The sequence below is a fragment of the Anomalospiza imberbis genome, chromosome 3 (assembly GCF_031753505.1).
Source record: "Anomalospiza imberbis isolate Cuckoo-Finch-1a 21T00152 chromosome 3, ASM3175350v1, whole genome shotgun sequence".
In the NCBI taxonomy this organism is placed as follows: domain Eukaryota; kingdom Metazoa; phylum Chordata; class Aves; order Passeriformes; family Viduidae; genus Anomalospiza; species Anomalospiza imberbis.
In genome coordinates, this window is record NC_089683.1 from 85,981,468 (window position 1) to 85,997,627 (window position 16,160).

Consider the following 16,160-nt stretch of genomic DNA (forward strand, 5'->3'; position numbering starts at 1 on the left):
TATCAAGATTATTGGTACAATTGAGACTGTTCATTAAAAATTCCAACACTGACATGCCATGAAATTCCACAGACTCATATAAAAGATGCCACTAAAGTAGCACACAAAACGACAGCATGTCCAACATCACCTTTCCAAAACATAATCCAATCAGATTTAGAAATGGTGAATTTTCAAGCTCTTGGAGAGCAGGAAGGCAGGAAAGTCAAAATAATTACTAAGGTCATTGCAATAATTCATACTCTCTCACAAGTACTGTCACCATAAACAGTTACTTTACCTTGAGAAGGTATGTAGGAATATTGCTGAAATCGACAGGCAACTTCAAGAGGAAGCGAGCCGAGAATTCTCCAGTCTGTGGAAAAAAGGTAACATTAATGAGACCTGGTAGCTAAAGGAGAACCACAAACTTTATGAAGACTAAATACTATCCAGAAAAGTGTGTAAGAGCTCATACCAAAGAGAAAGGATGAGATTTAAAATAAAATTGCTGAATAGAAGTACTGGAGGGGAAAAAAAAAATTACAAATTTCACAGGTGTCATATAAAAAAACACCTTAAAAAACATTAACCCTCATTGCCACTAAGTCAACAGCAAAAAGTAGTCAGAATAAAACAATGTGCATGACAAAAAATCAGACTATATTTTGTTACACCCTAAATATAGATATATCTTGGCTGTACTCATTTCCAGACAAAGGTCTGGTGAGAACTGCATAGAGCCTGAAAGCAAAGCTAAAAACTTGACAAATTGATAAGAACACATAGATAAAACAGAGGCATCTTTACGAACACTGTAGATATATGTAAGAGAATTTGTTTTTTGAAAGGTGAGCACGTATCAAAAGTGTCCTCTGAATAAAGTTAGAGGAAAAGAGTTCAAGTAGAAGATTTTTAGTAATTTGTCTTCAGAATTATGGAACTCTAAACATCTAGACAACTGTTTACTGAAAATTTGCCAAGTGTCCCATAGACATTGCTCTTTTTTACGTATAAAGGGTATGTGAAGGAAATGGAAAGGATTTCCTCTCTGTTTCATACACTTCCTTAAAACCAGACTTTGTCTACCTGATTATAAAGCAATGAAGTTAGCTGGTTTTTAAAAACAAATACCTGCCTGATTTCCTCCATGTTAATTTTTTGTTATCTCTATTTTTTTAGTTCAATATAGCAGCCACATAGCAGATGTATTTGTTTGGTAGGTTGAATTACCAGTAAAAAAAGTGTTAAACATTGATTTTATGCAATTTATTACAAAAAGTGGGATAATTTGAGACAAGCTAACCAATTTGTCAGTGCCAATCTATTTCTGGGTCTATCTACCAGGCATGAACTAGAGATAACTCATTTTACCTTTAAGTCACTAAACAAGAGAAAACAAGATCCGGAATGGAACGGAAATGTTCCCAATGGCACCTTTCAAGTTACATCCTTTGCCAAAAGAGTTTGTGTGATGTTGGGCTGTAATTCACCCTTATGCCAGCTAACTAAGAACTGCCCTTAAAATTTGTCACTGGTAGTCACACAAGATATTCAAGGAAATTGATCATACAAACACTATGCAACAAAAAGGTAGTGTACATTAAAGTCCACCTTTGAAACCTTTCCCGATAACACCACTTGTGAGGAGAGGTACCAACTTCCTGATGCTATATTAGTGATGTATGCAGAAAAATCAACAGCTGCTTGTACATATATAACATGGAGACTGCCATGATGATGGTCAAGGTCCTCACTTCTTATCTGGATTGAAATGGATATTACAGATAGTGCTTCTCCTCTGGACTTTCAAAAATGCCATACAACATTTGCCATAAAATCCAGAAAATTATTTTTGGTATAATACCAAGTCTGATGAACTGCGGTGGCCACTGAACACATGAATGACCTCTGATCAATGCTACTCTGATCATCATCTGCTCCAAAAAGTCTAGATCTTTCATATCATTCAATCAAGATTATTTTGCAAATTAATACTTCCAAAGGCGTTCTGGCTGGACAGGGAGCAGCCCCTGTCCGTGGTGCTCATCTCCCTTGCCTGAACCAGCTGGATACAAGCATCAGGTCAAGACAGATTAATTTCTGGCCACAGCTGAGAGCAATTGGGTATTTAATGGGCTCCTGCATCTGCTGGTATTTCTCCAACAAGAAGCCACTAAGCTAGATAACAGTTTGTTGATTTGTCATATATCTTGGAGACTTGCACTTCAGGAAATTGGAGGCAGTGGAACAAAGGTATAAGAGCAAATTTCTGTTCCATTTTGGGTCAGAGTGCTGAATTCAGTCATTCTCTTCAAAGTATTTTTAACTCATGCTCCTAAGATGATTGCTTTTATAACACTGTGCAAGGCTCATACTTGATTATATTATATTATATTATATTATATTATATTATATTATATTATATTATATTATATTATATTATATTATATTATATTATATTATATTATATTATATTATATTATATTATATTATACTTGATTAAATCTGCTGAACTACTATTGATTCCTGAGAGACAGCAGTAACATGAATTTCAATGACTTCTAGGCAGAGAAGATAAAAGGCCATTTACCTCCTGCCTTCTGGAAAAACAGTCCTATTTTGCTGATCCTTGAGACTAACAAAACAGTTGTAAAGGACAGTAAAGACAACTACACAAGGTTGTTTCACAGTTTTGTTTTAGGACACTAGTAAACAAGCCTCTGTCACATATACCAAGTTCACAGAATCTTCAAAACTGTCAATAGTCTTCTTGACAGAGAATAAAGACTTGGAAAAAAGCACATGCTATGGAAAAATCTATAGCTCTGCTATATGAAAAAGATTTGACTCAAAATGTATTTAAAATTTATTTTATTGGAATGTTTTAAATTAAAACAGCATTTAAAATTAAAGCAAAAAATTCTTTATTCAGTCACCAAAGACTAAGAAAAGACTGGATAAAATTTCAGTACAGTTCAGAAAGCCTTCTGCACTTCAGTAAACTAGTCTGATGAAATTTAGAGATATAGCAAGTTGTTTGGGATGCAAGCTACGGACAATAACATCTGTGATTAAGTTAATTTCAATCAAATATTTTGATCTATAAACATTAAAGAGATCTGAATTTCTTTGATGAAGAAAATTAAATCTGGGTTCAAATAAAAAAAGCCCAGATGACTTGCCTAAGGAAAAAAAAAACAACAGATGAATGTGTGAGTTGTAAAGTAAACGTACTTGAATCACCTGTAATTTAAGGATAATTGAAGTGATATAAAGCTGAATTCTAGGCCTTGATAATAGGAGTGCTGAATTTTCATCAATTTTCAGACTGCAGCTGTTTCAGTTTTATCTTAAGAGTATGCTATTTCTGAAAGCAAGAGGGCAACAAGTCCATCATAAACACCATTAGATATTTCCTGGCGTATCTTACTCCAAACTTCCGAAGAAAAAAATATGACCAGCAGAAAAAAAAATGGATTTTTGCAAAGCTTACTCTGTGGCAGAGATCGATTTTAAAAAACAGTCAATTTACACAGTAAACAAAATGTCTACATTGCCAATGGCCACATCTTAGAGATAGTATACACAGAGTGTTTCTATACAAAATGGCACATTTCCCATGTGGGAACCTGGGATATAACTTCAGGAAACAGATAAGCCAGTTTATGCTGTCATATGAAAGCATGGCTATTGCTCTAGCCCATCTTGCCACCTCTTGCAGAAAATTAGTTGGGTTAGTTTTTCCTCTCCTCTCCCAGAATAACTCATCTCAGCTTAGACAAGTGCAAGAGAGATACTGGCAGCTGCAGCTACCAATTAAATAAACTCAATCATAATGTGGAAACACACCCTAATACATCCTACCCCTAAGCAGGCTGGTGAGCTGGCAGGTTATCATACTAACACTGTCATTCTGCCTCTCAAATCTTCAAAGCTAACTTGAACTTCCACATTTATGTTGTACTGTGGCCTGTAAACACAGCACAGGCTTTGCAACAGTTTCAAAGTTTTCACCTGTAAACCAGACAAATGAACACCAGGTTCAAAACCAGTTCACACCTGGAAATCTGGTTCAACCAATGTAATGGTTGGAATACAGCAACATCCCAAACAGGGAGTATAGAAAATGAGCTGAAGTCAAATAGGAGTTTTCTTCATCAGAAACAGAAAGCGTAGAGATCCACAGGAAGAATTTCAGTTTTCTGAAGCAAGAGTTATATTTGTTAAAAGCATTTTAGATGAAATAAGAACTTACCCAGTTGTTTTTTTTCCCAGCATAGATTTCCATGTTTTCTCCATAATGGGGCTCTTCAAGTAAAGTCTGATACTCAAACATGAGGCGAGAGCTCTCCCGTAATCGGCTGCACTGAAATTGGTGATACTGCTGCACAAGCTCTTTCACAACAAGCAGGAGGCATTCAGGGTTTGAAGGATTCCAGGAAGCTAAATTCTGTTGATTAGAAAAGAACAAAACCCAAAATTGTTTACAGCAGTAAAAGACAAGCAATCCCCCTTCCATACTTATACCAGAGGCACATAGGCACGTGGAAGTTTTGTGACAAAGCTAAACCACAATATTAAAATACAAAGGTTCTACCATGCTTTGGAAGAAAGCCAGGTGAAACAGGAGAAGCTTATTTTCAAATAGGAGACCTACCATAAAACTGATAAAAGGGCTACTACCAGGCTTATATAGGCCCAAATTACCATTCTATTCTTTCCTAAATTATGCTGTTTCATCTGAGAACTGGAAGTTTGAATTAAATTAAAACTGATATGCAACACACAAGGATTAGATAAGTACAACCGCAAATGGGTTCTCTTCTCTTGCCTCAACCTTGTGATTTATTTCACCTTAACTGCCTCTTCACTTGAATTACCTTGACTCATCCCCTTAACACAAATGTCATCTGTACACAGAAGTCTCTTTAATATGCCTGGCAGAACCTTTTATTACAGTTTCACTGTATTTCAAGAAATAGTTAACAGAAATAAAAATGATAATACAATTAAGAGAACTGTGTCAGTAGCACAGTAGCGATGTTACCACTTCTATAATTGGCTTAGATCAGTCTTCTGTGCACAGTTAAATTTTATCCAGGAAGTATTTGGTGCTACAAACCATACCTAATGTGACCAATGTTACATGCCTACATCTAGTTGACCAAAAAAGGACCTACGTGAAAGGCAAAGGGGGACTCAACCTGTAGCCCATGCTGTTAGACATGAGACAGCACTGATTGAAAATAGTTAGGCACTCATATGCTTTGCACTTGGATCTTCAAGTTGTTTTCTTGATACAACCTCAGAGCATGTTAACACAATCATATCGCTTTTGGTGAGCTTTGAGTATAAGCAAAATCAATCTGCATGCCATAGAATCATGGAATGGTTTGGGTTGGTATGGTCCTCAAAGATCATGTAGTTCAGGGGAGGGACACCTTCCACTAGATCAGGGTGCTCAAAGCACCTTCTAACCTGGCCTTCAACACTTCCAAGGACAGCGTATCAACAGCTTCCCTGTGCAACCTATTCCAGTGCCTCACCGCCCTCACAGTAAATAATTTCTTCCTTATATCTAATTTTAATTTACCCTATTTCAATTTAAAGCCATTACCCTTTCTCCCACCACTCCATGTTGTTATAAAAACTCCCCTTCCAGGTCTCTTGAGGGCCCATTAAGGTTCTAGAAGGCTGTATATTACACAGACATTTAACAATAAACTAGCTGCAACAGAATTTTAAATTGTATGAATTGTACAGTAAACATTAAGAAACTCAGAACTAGCACAGACATCTGCATTTTACAACTGATGATATAATACAGTAGCTTCATAAAATTACTTATCCATATTTGTATTCAATGTAGTTAGATGCCATGCTACTTCTTCCTGTAAATTGCAGATATTTCATAAACAAATTCATATTCTGTGTAACAACAAAACTAATAAATACAAGTAATAAACACAAGTGAATGAGTTGCACAGAGAAGTTGTTGAGTCTCTGTCCTTAGAGATACTCAAAACCTGACTGGACAAGGACCTGGACAGCTTGATCTATCTGATCCTAACCAGGCAGGGCAGCTGCGCCAATTATCTCTATCTAAAAAGGCTCCTTCCAACATCAGCTAGTTTTAGCTTTATGAAGAGGTTTACAAACAGCTCAAACTGAAACAGCATCTTAGCAAGGTGAGACTCCACAGCTCTGGCCTGAAAACAAACAAATGAGTTTGTATATAAATTTTATCTTCTGATACCTGTGACACCCCGCAAAAGCAGATAGAAAGGTTAATCAGTTACTCACCAGGCACCAAGCTTCAGGTCTACAATGAAATTTACTTGTAGCCTGATCTCTAACTAAGATGGCTATTTCCATTAAAAAGGGTTATAACTTTTATTATTTCTGATGAATTTAGATATGTCCCTATGTAATAGTTTTGTACAGAATTCAGTATATGTCTATGATGGTTCAGTATTTCAAGTGTTTCTCTTTCCACAACTTTATACATTTTTACCACTTAATATATATTAAGATCATACCAAAATGAATTTGTCATTTTCAGCACCATCACTTGAAACATACCAGTCTAATTTGTCAGTGAAAGCAATAGGAAGTATGTATTGCTGTGTTCTACATGCATGAACAGCTACAGGATTGAACTGTATTCCAATTTTCCTGCATACTCTGATTCTTTTCAAAAAGGCTGCTCTGCATGGCTAAAATGCTATTCTTGAACCTCTGCCTTTAAAAGTTACTCCAGTGTCACAGACTTCACATTTGACCATGGCTTGATGTAAAAGTACTGTTTTCTCCCCCTTCCAGACAGTAGGAACACTTACAAAATTTTAATATTATCACTGCCATATCTAAAAATGTAAACTACATTTCAGAGGAATTGGTCAGTTGGTGATATATTAATGCAATTTATATAAGTTCCTCAAATACTACAGTGACTGAAAACCTTGTTCTACCTTGTCTGCTACCTACAGCTGGTAAAAATTTGTTTGCAACTTGAACCTATTTAAGCTTATCCAATTCTACAAAATACTAGAGAAAATCTGTCAGGTAGACAGCATCTTCTAGGAAACACATTTTCTACCATGCAGTCTGAAAGCAGACTGCATATAACCTTAAATTTCCTGTTCCCAAGCTGCTGCTCAAATAAAACATTTCCAGAAAGCCAGAGGATGTAATATGCCAATATGTATTGATATCAGCCAGACAAGTGGGAATAACCTTTCCTCCTAACGACATTGGTATAACACAATAGAAATGTTCTGTCAAAGGAAATGACCAACAGTATTTTAATAACTAACCTAAATGCAACTGAACCTTTTGTTTTTTAAATAACATTACACTACAGAACAATAAAAGAGCAAGAGGAAATCCATTGTCATTTGTGCAGTACAGAGCTTAAGGAGCACACTTTTCAAACAATTCAAGAACATTGCATCTAAACAGTGTTTATTCTGTATTGCCTTAAAGCTACAGGAATTAATGATTTGACTGCAGGATCCTTACTAAACACCTCTCATTCAGCAACTCAAGTTTCAGAGTACAAACTGATTAAAAAAACAAGTCACCTGAAGAACAATTCAACTACCCACTCAGGATATAGATGAATTATAATAGGTTCTCACTCATGAAAGAAGAAACATTCAAGGGCTACACAAATTTTCTGAAACACAAGTTCTGATTTATATAGAACTTTTTTTAGCTTTAGAATTATATTATTGTAGTGCATGTTACTTAGCATTTGGCCACTACATTTCCACCCATTTTGTTAACTTTGCAGAAGGGCTGTACTTTCCACGAGATCTGAAGTAATAAATTTTAACACAAACACTACCAAATATAATGCCATGTTAATGTTTGAAATTTCTTTTTACATATCTTAGTGTAACTAATTTGCCTTAAGCACTAGGTTCATTCACCTGAAAATACTTTTAAACAACTTTACTCCAATCCAATTTCAACAGGATGTCAAAGTATATTCTACATTGTTCTCAGTTTCAAACAACACATTCTTTAATCTTCCTTCTGTTTTTGAAATCAAAGATAAAGTAAGCAACTACCTGTAAAATACATTGTTGAAATCTGAGGCAGAATTTGATTTGCCAAGTTTAATCCTTTTAGAGTGTCTAAATTGCTACAATTTCAGCACCATAGAGATTCTTCTGAGGACACACAATTTGTCCCTTTAGTTGATGAGAGCAGTGTCCCTGCAGCAGCAAGATGAACTTTTTCTTTAGAGGGAAAGGACCTTCTAAATAAGATTTTATTTAGTGATGCAGTATTGTTTTCACTATTAGACTTTGGAAATCATCAAAATCTTAAACTTGGAGCAAAAAGAGTAGTAACCTGTATGCTTCATTTTCTGATTGTTTGCCTGAAGGCTGTATTCCAGCTGAATCAATCCAGCTTTTTAAGAGATTGTAGTTAAGAAGATCTAAAACATTAGAAGACCAGAGTTTCTGGCGTTTGTGTTTCATGGCTTCAAGTTCTGCTTGAAAACTCCCATCTTGTATAAGTATTAAAATCTGATGCAACTTCAAGACTATGAGGTTTAGTTGTTACAACTTTAAAAAAATCCTGTGAATGAGAACACAGATCACTGAAGCCAAGAAGAATACAGAAATAACAAGACAATTATGTATATAGAAAAAGACTTGTTGCTTTCTGTGGCTTGTATCAAAATCTTCCGCCTTGCTCACAAATCTATACATTATCATTTTACCAAAATCACATACATGCTGAAAAGTTGGGTTTTTTTCTTCTGAATTGTGAATAAAATGGATTTTATAGAGAAAAAAATGATCACAGTGACTGAGGTATTGACAGACTAAGTTACATATTCCACTCAATTAATCCTGTCTAATTTGAAATGAGATTTCTGCAGGCTTTCCAGAGAGTTAATAAAATTTAACAGAAAAATCATTAATGTATTTGAAATAAAGAAATCTAGACGTCTATACAATCCCTTGCCTTGTTTATCAATAGATATCTTTAAATGAACTCTGCAGTGCAAACTCCCTAAGTTACTCAACAGTTAGCCAGTTAGACTGAAAGTGACCCACTGTACAACAATATACCAGTGTGAATCAACCCAAATTGCATCTGCAACTAGTTCTGCATTCATGCCGACCTCATATGATGACCTACATGCACAACTCAGATTGGTTAGGACCATCATTAATGTTATCGTTTTTTCAGTGTATCATTGAAGAACTTACCTGTCATTTCTGAGCACACAGATGAAAGCTCTAATAAACAATTCTCTTCTGTCTAGACACTGCTTGCATGTCTCTTCATGATCTCCACTAACAATGCAAGCAACTTCATGCATCAGATCTTAATTTCAACCTTTCAGGTTTTAATTTCAGCTTTTTTTTTGTTTGTTTTGCCATACTGCAACTTGTGTAACTTTCATTTTCTAAAAAGATCAATTGTTGCCTCATCTTAAGAAGTACAGAAGGTTTAGTAGCAGGTTTAGATACATCAAAGATGACTGTATATTCATGTGGACACAAAAATCTGCTAATGTCATCTGTGACAACTGGGTAAACCACATTTTTCCAGTTAGGGAATAAATGAAAAATGATCTTCAGGAATAAATTCAAAATGGCCTGCAGAAAAAGTAATGGAATGAGAACTTCCATATGACAGAGACCAGACTGCAGAAGCATCACTGCCCACACAGCTGTAGCTATTGTCATACAGAAGATGGCCAGTAACTATTTACCTATCCATAAGTAACCAATTCAACATAAAGAAATTAAATGCTCCTTCATAGCAGAAGATTTCCTGGCTGACTTTTTTCATTATAGAACAAGGTTTCAGGACAAGGTCTTTAAGAAAACAGTTATCTAGACCTTTAACTTATTACCCAATAGCATGTACATTCACTGAGTTTTGCCCTCTAGCTCATGTTGTGTGGCAATAGGAATGGAAAAATAGTATTCAATTATTATACACAGATTAACAGACCATAGGCGTTCATCAAACTATGTCTGCATTAGAGAAATCCAAGTGATACAAGAGATCTCTTCTGACAATCTGCCAGATATGAAGTTAAACTATCTCACCAAGGAGCATTGATTTTCACTAAGAAGTATAACCCCAGCTGCACATTCAATTTGTGAATTCCCTGGCTCCTGATCCTATCTGCTGACAGAAGTTGGCTGCATAGTAAGTGAACAGTTTGATAGGGAAAGGTTTTTTTGACATTCGGACATGACCAGAGTTGAGAAAATGAATTTACTTGAAGTTGGTATAAAAGGCAGAGTAGAACTGTTATAAGGCCACCCACAGAGTGCAATTTAAGCCATTTAAACAGTAACTAATTTAAATGACACCAACTGGATTTCCAATAGAGACAATGAAAATTTGCAGCCTGACACTATCAGTTCTAGTGAGATCTTACAGGTGAGGCAAGTGAAAAACCCCCAACAGAGTAACTTCTCAGCCCTATTAGCAAAGACATGCAGAGTTTAGCTTTCTAAAGATGCCATACTATTCAACTTCTGGCAAAGAAACCACATTTAAATTGTGTTCTGGAACATTCTGTGCTTTGTATTCTTTCCCTTATCCTTCCAAAAAAGCTAATCAAGAACGTATGCAAACTACTCAGTGTCCACGATTACCTATTCCCCATTTTTTTCACAGTACAATGGGCCTCATGTTCCATAATGCTGATAATTCATAGGCTCCTTCCCAGGTTATTGCTTATTTCATAACTCTAAGCAATGTCTGCAGCAAACTATAATTCTACACTATCAGAAATTAAATACAGTAACAATTTCTAATTGATTTGAAGTTGTTTTTCTTTGAAATGTGTTTAAATACCCAGGTTGCCAGAATATCTTCCAGGAATGTGTTTTTAAAGAAGACAGATTGCAACTGTTTTTCCTGGCTATACTACAGGAAATAACAGCAAGATCTTATTTGAAGTTAGTGTACTTCTATATTTCTAAGCAAGAAATTAACTTTCATGAGAAAATGTCAGTAAACAAAACCTCCCAAGTCTGTAACAGTGGTAATGTATTTCTATAGAATCTTTCATCCAGAATTATCATAAAGAATAATGTTAAGTACAGATTTGCATTTTGTTTCTATCTCTGCACACCACATGCACACAACTTGCATCCTACAGTGGCTTAAAATCAGTACCAGTATAAGTTTTTACCCAAAATGAGAAAGAACACAGTGTGATATTAGCACTTATCTTCCACATAAATACAGAGGAGATACTGGTCCAGTGGTTACAGCACCAGCCTAGAAACTGGCATATCTGGTTGCAGTCCCCGCTTTGCTCTTCTCTGCATAGGCCACCACCTCTGAAATTGCTCACAGAAAAAGGCACAGGATAATTATCTACCATATGCTCACATCTTTCTATCAACAGATATTTTTCACAGTATTTGCAGGGCTGGAGTGTTGTAACAACTTCAAAAGCTTCAGTATCTTAGCAGCCAGCACTTAAACATCCTACAGGCTGCAGCTTCAAATCAATCACTAAACCTACATGCCATCTACTTGTCATCTTGTTTTCACAGGTTCTTCATATCCCTCTCCCCCAAAGCACCACTGGAACAACTTTCTGGAGTGATCTTCTTGAAGTGATCATTTTTGGGCCCATGCAAACATCAAAACTTACCATTTCATAGAAACAGTTCAACTCTGGAACAATTCTGTCATTGCAAATACAACCGAAGAATTTACAGACCTTGTGTGCTCTGCTACCATGAATAACAGATAAAAACGTTTGCACAAAGCAAAGCTTTGGATTGTCAGTATTTATTTTCATTTTATTTTTGGCAAGAGGCTATGAAAACTGGATACAGAAATTAGAATACCTTATAAACACTTAGGCAAAATCCCAAATACCTGAGGGCCTTGAATTAGTAAGAGAATACAGAGCAGGAAAACAACATAATAAGAAATTCATTCTGCTTTCAGAAGAGCATCTTATATCGTGCATGAAATTATTTTACCTTTTTTCTTCCACTGGCTACACAGTGTGATTCTTCATAAATGATGCAATACCCAAAGCAGCTCTATAACAGATACCAGCAAATCTGACAAATGGAGAACACTCTTCTGCATTCACATAGAATAAATGCAAAACTGCCCCTCAAGTACCATTCACCCAAAAAAGGAGTAAACTCAGTTTTCAAAGGTTACAACAAATTTTTTCTATTTCCTGCTGAAGGAGCAGTGAAGAGACAGCTGATCTTGGTAAGTTAAAGGTACTCAGGAAATCCAGAATCTGTGAAGCTGAACTCAGGAGAACATTTTTATGTTGTGCACGCTTCCTGAAAGAGTCTGCCTGTTTCTCCCACAGAGCTCTCTTAGAAGATAATCAGACCCTTAAAAGCTATAACTGCCTACTATCTAATTAATCTCCCGAAGACTTGACACACATAAGCATTTCTTGTCCTACTTTGCTAAGGAATTGGAGCAAGTTTTGTTTCTTTACAGACCTCTCAACACACCTCTCTCAAAGTAGACGATACCTTCATGTGATCCAAGAGAGCATTTCTTAACTCCTTCAGCATGTATTAAATTCTGGGTTAGTGAATCCAATGCACTAATCATTAGTTTCTCCATGTGAGTACACTGCATTTTTTTCCCCTGGGAGTTGACTACCAGGTGTACATATTTAATTAGACATGGCAAGTAAAAGGAACAAAGCATGAAGACAAGAAAAATTCCCCACAAGACATAGGCACATGCATCTTTTACCTAAAGACTCACCACGCCTTGATGGCAGTGTGAACAGATCTAAACTCCTCAGACCCTCAGTGGACTAGAGAACAGACCACTGTTAATGCTTCACCTCAAGAGTCCCTTTCAAATAGCAAGTCTTTCACTCTTATCAGCTCTTGTGGTTTTTTCCTTTCTGGTCAACACAAGTAATTTTAGCTACAGCAAAAAGGCAGAACCTCTAAAGCTAATGTTTTGGATAGCATCCACTAACATTCCTTGAGCATTTATCTGCACATACAGAACTGTTTTCTTCTAACCATTTTTCCCCTTCCAAAATCCCACAAATTAAAATCAATGTATAGCACAGTGGATGTCACTGCTGTGACAGCAGCATTGCCATCTTTATTTTCACACCTGTACTACAAGAGGGTTTATAAGACCTTGAAAATTCAGTCCCTAAAGAAAACACTTACAAAATACCATTGTGTAAATAATGAGATATTAGAAATCAAAATTATTTCTCTACCATACCAAAAAATTATTGCAAGTTAGTTATTTCTTCTCAAAAAACCAGCATGAAAACACTCTCTTGGTTTCTTTATGAAAGTAAAAGCTGCATCTCTGGGAAGATGGGCATAAGGCAGAGTTCATGTAAAACTGTACAAACACTTACACTGCAAACAAAAGACTCAAGATGCTGACTAAATTTGAATTATATTTTTGTAGTTATCTCTAAAAAAGAGCAGATATGCCTGAGGAACTGAAATAGAAGATAGCAAGGAAACAAAGATGTAAAAGAATGTAAAGAATGAGTAAAACAAAGAAAGGTTTTGAAATAAATATAGGTTGAAATTTAAACCAGTAAAAAGCAAAGAAAATGTATCTTCAGCCCTCCTCCATTTGGGGAAATGAATAGATCTTTTGAAAATCACCCTGAGTGCAAAGACGTTTATTTCTTTGCCCCAACAATATCTTCTGAAGGAAAGAACCTTCAGGGTACCAAACTTAAACTAATTTCATTGGAGAAAAGTGCAATTATAAATTATAACACAATTCACAAGCCAGAATTAAATCAAATACAAAACTGCATTATTAGACAGAATGACCATTTCTAACTGTCCTTCTGTAACCAGTTAATTTAAAAGTTTTTTCTACTTGAATATTTATAAGCAATGACCAACTTCTCTACAGAAAAATGAATTATAATAGCACATCAATGTGAATTCAATGGGCATACTACACAGAATTTAAATGTATTCTCAATTCAGGAAGACTCTCCTAGAATCAGTCTTTCAAAAAAATCCCCACCCCTACCCAAGCGCCTAGTAAACGTGTTTCTACAAAGCTAACAAGCTTTTGCCTTCAAGACATGCCATTTCTTACTGTTTATAGGATTCTTGTAAGGAAGCAGAATGTATTTTGACAGTAACACCATACATAAGGGCCAGAATCCTTCAATTTTCTGCTAGTTTTTCTGATAATACTTTTTTCACCATTTTTAACAAAAAACTGCTTAAGTAAAGTATTATTATATACTAATAAACGGAAGCAAAATGTAGTCAGAAGTACATTACCACTTTGCTGTTTTACATTAAAGATTTATAAATGCCAACTCATTATCACTGTACTCCAAAACTTTCACCTAAAAGATGTTGTGCTTTCATATGTCCGGCTTGGGATATCCAACGTTATATATCTGGCATGAGCTATGGCTTGAAAGTGAATGATTTGCTGGAATTCGTTATACCACCCTTACCACTAGAGCAAGGACTGTATTTCTTGCAAAGGAAAGACATGCAAGCCTAAACATCTTTTTCAGCATTTTACATTAAGATTTAAACATCCTGTTATTCTGGTCCAAACTTCAGGGCCATCTAAATCTATGACCATGAAAAATATGGCAAACTCATATAACAAACAAATTTTTTTTCCTAAAACAATGCTATGAATGGAAAACCATAAAATGTTTTCTCCCTATATTTTACTAGTGCACATTGATTAAGTCATTCATCACATGCACTTTATTTAGTATGGTAGAAACACAATTTCTCCCACTTTGCCATCCTTCAGTCAAATGTCCAGGCACATTCCTAATGCTCTCCAAAAACTAGTCTTTCCTGGACTGGAATACTATATTTTAAAAGCTGATACTCTGGATTTTTCATATTCTAGGGAGAAACTGCATTATCAGAGAAGCTTGTGCCAAAAACTGAAAGGAAATGTTTCCCCCTGGAGCCCTTTACAAAATGAATGGAATTAATCTTGCTTTCTATACCAGCAAGATTTAAGCAAGAAAGGCAAAACTACCTAGCTTAACAGATATTTTGCTCCCTTGAAATTAAAGGAGTGTTATCAAACTGTAGATTTTTCTTTTTTATTAAATTTCTGGATTCACTAGGTGAAAAATCGAGCCAAAATGCTGCAATCTAGTAAAGCACAACTTTTAACCTCAGCATATTCTCTTCTGCTTATGCTTTGAGATAGAAAGCTACATTTTATAAACTGCTAGGAAATGCTGAAGTTTGGCAAAAAGAAAGTGAGGCAAATATATGGAATGACTTCACATGAATAGAAAATGATAAAGTAGTACAATGTGGCTAACCATCTATCAGCCCTATAAATATTAACAACTCTAGAAAAAAAGGACAAAAACGAAAGGCTGCAAGAGAAATTAAGAAGACTAAAACAAGGAGAAAAAGCAATAATTTCCCAGTGTAGAAAGGTTTTAACAGACTCAAAGACAGAAAGATGACAGGAAAACCTTTTCTGTCATCCTCTTGAACTCCTTCTGCTGGACTGTATAGCCACCATCTTTACCACATGTCTACACAGATAATCCTAACACTTGCTCTCAGCACCATGTGACTTCTCAGAAAGACCTCCTGAATGCTGGCCTCACACATGCTGCAGTCAAGCTGGCCAGGCTACGCCAGGAGAGGATTCCCAGCCAGAATCCTCTTTTGGGGATTTCTCATTTTAAATCCAGTACTTATTCAACTTGGCAGAGGGGCTGAATCAGATCATCTCCAGAGGGCCCTTCCAACTCTAACTATTCTGTGATTTTGTGATTCCCTGAGGAACAGTGTGGAGTTCAGACACCAAAATCAGATCAAAATACATTCGAAATTATATTCTTTCAGATCTGGCTTTAAAATGCTGCACTGGTATATTTCTATTGTTCAAAAACATGAACAAAAATGTATACCATAATGCCAACAATACCAGTCAAAAAGTCCTTGGGAAAGTTCCTGAATAAATTACTTCTCGGATGGCATAAAAAGTGATTTTTTTTCCATTGCCTATCAATACCAAACAAGCTTCAGCAAGGCTGCAGTGACTATATGCACATATATATATATACACACACACACATACACATGTGCACGCATACCTGCATTCACCATGTATACAAATAGGTAGGATCAACAGAGAGGGACAGGAATAAAAAGTTTTCAAAATTAATGTTTGTA

At 35.8% G+C, this 16,160-nt stretch overlaps 1 protein-coding gene across 7 annotated transcripts in view; it reads right to left on the bottom strand.

Annotated features, from left to right (window-relative positions):
• BABAM2 (BRISC and BRCA1 A complex member 2) overlaps window positions 1-16,160 on the bottom strand; it is a 190,485-nt gene that overhangs the window by 129,629 nt on the left and 44,696 nt on the right. For all 7 annotated transcript variants that reach the window (XR_010997523.1, XR_010997522.1, XR_010997521.1 and 4 more), the window contains exons 5-6: window positions 4,238-4,432; window positions 281-355 (exon numbers count right to left, since the gene is read on the bottom strand). Coding sequence is in view for 3 of the 7 variants with exons in the window: in XM_068185526.1 (XP_068041627.1) it covers window positions 281-355; window positions 4,238-4,432 (270 nt within the window). In the remaining 4 variants the exon portion in view is untranslated. The remainder of the gene's footprint in view (window positions 1-280; window positions 356-4,237; window positions 4,433-16,160) is intronic.